The 6,000-nt window shown below is 30.3% G+C and overlaps 1 protein-coding gene across 5 annotated transcripts in view; it reads left to right on the forward strand.

Annotated features, from left to right (window-relative positions):
• Nucleotides 1–5,032, forward strand: part of Arp1 (Actin-related protein 1) — a 553,556-nt gene extending 548,524 nt beyond the window's left edge. For all 5 annotated transcript variants that reach the window (XM_089597204.1, XM_089597206.1, XM_089597207.1 and 2 more), the window contains one exon: nucleotides 4,768–5,032. In XM_089597204.1, the coding sequence (XP_089453330.1) occupies nucleotides 4,768–4,911 (144 nt within the window). In that variant the 3' untranslated portion in view covers nucleotides 4,912–5,032. The remainder of the gene's footprint in view (nucleotides 1–4,767) is intronic.
• Nucleotides 5,033–6,000: the final 968 nt, after the last annotated feature.

Raw genomic sequence — 6,000 nt, forward strand, 5'->3', positions numbered from 1 at the left:
GCACATAAATAAATTGTGGTAATACAATTGAACTAGAAGGAATAGCTCCACAAAAAATATACACTCTACGTTCTGTTATGGTTAATTTATTTGATAAATATCATGAATTTCACATTATGAGTCCAGAATCGCCAATAAATAATGTATGTATTTAAGGAGATCAATTTTTTACGCAAGGTAATGCTAGAATCGGATACGCATTAAATGCATTAATAGTAGAAAGCAGATCAATTGAACCTATACCTTTTTCTTATTAAGATGATAAAATCGACTCTATAAAATTAATAAAAAATAAAAAATAACTCTTAAGACTGAAAACTTAACAAAGTTTAAAATCAACTCATCAAAAATTTGTTTTTCTATTTCTCGACGAATATAGATTACCCACACCCCCACATGATACTATTTATTATAGTAATAATAGCGAAAAATTCTAATTACACCATTAATTTAATACTTCAAGCATTAAACTAACAAAACAAAAAAAATATATTTTTAAAAAAACATACAAGGTAATAAATACCCAATGCACACATTTTTATTAAAAACTTGATACCTACACTGCTTTACGACAAAAAGCATGAGTGTAAGATTATTGATTAATCATTTTCCTGACGAAAAAAAAAAAAAAAAAATTTACATCGAAAACGATATTATAATAATTTATCTCATCAACTTGCGTGAATTCTCGATCGACCTATAGTTGCCGACGGGGTAACAATCTGAGAAGGGGGTGTTGCATCCGAAGTTAAGACAGATGAATCATATTACAAGTAAAAATGCAATTCATTCGTCAAATTAATACAAGACGTATTGTATATATACACAAGCTCATATGACAAGAGAGCTTATACGTTTCTTATATGAGTCTGTGTATATTAGCTTTAAGGTGAATGTTGCATGTATCTATTAAAATTGTACGTCAAGTGTATGAATGCATAATTTGTATTGTATGTATGGATGAAGAGTTTACTTGTGCATTGATTGTCTATTTCTAATAATGTATACCAATTTGAAAATTGTAATGAACACATTATTTCATTATACTAAAAATTTATTGTAAAATCCCCAAAAGGATTAATTGCGAAATTCGTAAACTTGTTTGTCACACTTAAACTTGTATTTGGCGTTCTTTTATTTCTGATACGAGCTTCCATCCTTACTGATCCAAAAAACTATCACACTTGTCAGAAAAATGCGATTGGTACTGTTATTTTGTTATTTCTCAAAACATGAAATCATAACATGTGACATCATCGTGCAAGCCTACTGTTTTGCTGTCAACGCAGTTTGTAAGAACACCACCCATTGGTGAACCTAATTTAACCAAAGGCCTGTTTTCAAACGCTCTAACGGTATAAAAAAAACACCATTAAGAGAAAATCGCTCTTTTTACGTATGTAACCTGTCCTCTGAAGTTTTAGTCTCCTATTGACTTTCGCTACTCTTGAGTACCTTATACACGTAAAGCATAACGTGTCGGCTGAGTCAACTCGGGCGCATTTCGAGAACATCAATAGTATCGGACTACGCTAAGGAGTGAGGTACAACGAAGAAAGCCTACCTACCGAAAGTGGTTCCGGTGATAGCAGAGAAGGCAGAAACCGCAACATCTTACTGGCCACGAACTCATTCATGTAGTTTAAAGTTCCACTGAAAATTACTGAACGAAGCATTTAGGAACTCTGAAGCAGCAGTAACAACAATCGGTGATCGATGTAAGTTATTTATCAGTAATGAAATTAAAACTGAACCTTGTTAAAGTGACCCAAGTAAATTGTATTTTAAAGAATAAATCATTTTAAGTTGTTCTTATAAAAGAATTCGTTATCGATATCATTTGTATAAAGATTTTAACCAACTAAAAGAAACAATTAAAGCTCACGAACTGAACCCTAAGAGACCCACGAATGATACTAAAATAAATTAGTTAAGACCATGCTGTCAACAAGTCTGGTTATGGCAGTATCAACGAGCAACCGCTGAGTTCGTAAGGCTTTAATGCTTACGTTTATGCACCACAGATGTCGCTTGAACACTAAGGCGTGGAGTTGTGGAGGTAGGCTCGATACTTTCCGGACAGACCTCGCACATCCAACATTGTTTAAGCTTATCCTACGAGTTTCTCGTATAATCTAAGTTGTTTAAGTCATATTTCATTGTACACAATGTTATTCTGAGACTGAATAACCGGAAGTAATTTTACTAAATTTTATTGCAGAAAGAATGTTCAGAGATATTATCTTAGTGAAGATTACACCAATTGTTGTAAATAAAGTATCTGAAGATATTGCTTAGAATCTTGAAAGCAGCAATGTTTATTCAAATTACACGCACTCTTCCACAGTAGATATGATGGCAGCACTGTATGTCTCACAAATTACAAGCATGACTAACTTTCAATGTTTTCTAGTTGCGCGCCATTTTTTAACACGCTGGCGTATCTGATGGTCTGCTTTTGCTGTTTGCGCGTTTTTTATTACCGTTATATATACTCATAATTTTTAGTTAGCAACTAGCTATCAATAAGTTAAGCTCAAGTCTGTTTTTTTGGCTAGTCATCAAACAGTTAATATTCAAATTTACCACAGTTATTATTTCAAGCTAGTTAATTATCATATACATCATATCAGTATCAATAACATACTGTTCAAGTTGATATGTTAAGAGAGTAAGTTTCATACAAAGCTGCTCTGTCAAAACACGTATTGTGAGGTTAAGATTACCTAGCAATCACAGAATGACTCATAATATAGTGAATAAGATGTGATGTAAACAGTTATATTTCACTTGGGCCTTTGTTACAATAGCGTTGTAACCATGTGTTGTATTATTCAAGAAGTGTAAATTTAGTAATACTCTAGTTTGGTGCAACTCTCTCACACAGATACACTCTCTACACTTACACACACACAATGAAGTGCATACACATAATTATATTATTATAATTGCTCTAATGTGTATAGATATACTCAGTGCTCATAAACTCAGTAGTGATACTCAGTGACATCTGACTTCTTATTATTATTTTCTTATTTTTTTATAGACTCAATGTTACTATTCACTTTTATTTCATTTAATATTATTTTTTTACATAAGTTCAAAAACTATTTATAATTTTTATTATTTTGTTAAAAAAACTCGGTGTAAATATTATTTAGAAAATTAAGAATTTTTTTGGTATTGTTAATATACCAGTTGTTATCAAAGTTTATGATTATTATATTCACTTTCTAGTTTATTTGTGTTGCATGGTACTACCTACCTGATCTGACACTCCAGAATTGCACTAACATCAGTACTTAATAATCAAACAGATATTACCAACTAATTGGTTGAAGATTCTGAAAGTAAATTAGAACTTTTTTATCTAAAATACATTAAAATAAATTTATATCATTCTTTTTTATTTTATTGGTGTAGTGGTTTTTTATTTTAGAGCTTTTTTTATTCTGTGCACACGGTCTTTTTGTGTCATATTAATTAAATATCATTAATTTGTAATAAACCATGTAAGTAATAAAAATAACGCATATTATTAGACAAATTAAAACCGTTTTGTGAAGCATAAAATGTCTTATTAAATAATAAGTCTTTATTCGTATCATCTAATACCTCTTCAGATTGTTACGATTTTCTATCAGGTCAAGCAGTTTGTTAGTTTGATAAAAAAATTTTAGCTTTGTCAAAGAAGATATTACATGATAAGAGTGATCCACGGTTTTATATAAACAAATACATTAAAACTACAGTTAAATACCTTAAAAGTAAAGATTGTAATGACATTAATGACCGTTCTATTTAATAATAAAAAATAAAAATCGTTATCCCTTACCTTCTGTCATTTATTAAATCTTGCGATAAATGGTAGCCAAAATTAAACATACTGTTTTGTCCTTTTATTACAAATAAACTAAATCAAGTAATTTTTCTAGGGAAAGATAAACTGAAGAAAATAGAATAAAGTTATTCTTTGTGTAGTTTTAGTTGTATTGATTACATTCTTATCTATAAAGGTGAAACTTTGAAAGTGCTTTAGAAACAAGTTTTGCAACATGAAAATAATAAAAATAAGGAACTTGTAGTCGCATCGCATTCTACGAAATTCATTGATAGTTTTGATTCCGACATTATTCAAATACTAACAGTTATTTTGTTTGTCTTTAGTAAAAAAATTTTCTTTGCCTACTCATGCTGAATCTTCTGTTTTCTGTGCCTGTACAACATAACCTTACAGTTTTTAAGTTCTGTAAAACACAAATTTTCAAGCGTGTTGATGCAAAAAATAGCATACGTTCCCAGGCCGTAAGTAAACTACCAACGTTTGCATGTTTTTATCGGCCTTGCCTTTAGTTTGGCCAGCAATTAGCCATACAAGGGATGATAAACTTACTTTCTAACCTAGGCACATAATATACTACATATTTAAAATAACTTAACACTTTCAGTGACTTTTCTTATGTTTTTTGTGAGCCTAAAACTGACGGAATATTATCTGTACAAAATGTTTAAAGAAATAAAGCAAAACTTAAAGTGACAAAATTTGAGCTTAATTTTCCAGCTATCTACATCTGTCCCTCTCATACGGAAGAAAACTAATAGTATCGCGGTTCAGTTTTTGTATTCCTATTTCTAAAACGCGATATATATTAATGCTAAGATTATAAAATTAATAAGTTTTCTGTTTAAAAATCATTTTATCACTATAAAATTTGTTTAAAATATCATATCTCATTTGTAAAAAGTAAAAATCTTGTGTTCTTATAGATCTCTGCACCACAGGAACGTCTATACAGTACTTGGATTGGAGGATCCATCCTAGCATCATTAGATACTTTTAAAAAAATGTGGGTCAGTAAACGTGAATATGATGAAGAAGGACGTCGGGCTATACATCGTAAAACTTTTTGAGCCAAAAATGCACAGTACTTGAGAGTAAAGTGACAGTGTAAAGAGTTTTATAAGAATGTACATAAATTGTATTTATTTTATTAAAATTATTTCATAGCTTTTTAATGTATTGTCATAAGCATTAGACCAAAATAACATTTTAATGATTTTACAGAAAATGAACTTCTTGAGTGAGGGGTCAGTGTTAGAACTAATTGATAGTTTTAAATAATGAAAAACTAAAAAATCTTAAAACACTAGAAGTTTTTAAAATACTTGACTGGACATTTTTAAACGAAGTAATCTAAGACTCTTTTAATGCTAATATCGTGAATCAACTTCTAAGAAACTTCATAATATTGACGTTTAATCGTATTAAAATTCTGTTAACAAATTAAAGGTGAGAGCAATCTTTTTTCCTACGTGATCATAAAAAAATCATAAAAGTTACATGAGTTGAAAATCAAAGGCATGTAAATCATATTAATATGTGTGCTGCAAGAGAACAAAGATTTAATTCATTAAGGAACGTTCCCTCACGACTGAACATATTATTGGCAAGGTTTAATCCCTCTCCGCTTGCCTTTGTGATCGCCGATATAGTACTTGTTAGGATCTATGTCCCTTATTCTATGAAACTTTCAGTCATGATCTACGTCTATATCAGCCTGAGATCAAGGTCATCCCATAGTTTCATGTATAGGATTAATAAATTTATAATCGGACAATTTTATAAGTTTATACGGTCATCACATTGTTTAACTTGAAAGATATTTTAGCTGAACAAAAACTCTCAAATATTAATGCATATTGATGCACTGAAAAACTTGCAGCTTATTTAGATCATAGAGTATCTGCTTTGAAAACTTAGTGTGTCAGCTATACAGTTTTCGAATAAAATCTATTTGTACACAGCATATGGTGTAAACATGACCAACGCTTTAGTTTTTGTCACTGCTGAAATTTATGATCTCGTGAGATGTATCAACGACGCAATGTATAGTTACTCAATAGTTTGCATCGTTTTCACTTTTTCTTCCGCATCAATTTTAATAATATTTGCATTACTTCCTTTTTTTTAACCATGCAATTTACGTCTTTGTAGACATT

Source organism: Copidosoma floridanum, unplaced genomic scaffold, assembly GCF_036245765.1.
Source record: "Copidosoma floridanum isolate Cflo_tuat_1 unplaced genomic scaffold, Cflo_Japanese_pri ptg000031l, whole genome shotgun sequence".
Classification (NCBI taxonomy): Eukaryota; Metazoa; Arthropoda; class Insecta; order Hymenoptera; family Encyrtidae; genus Copidosoma; species Copidosoma floridanum.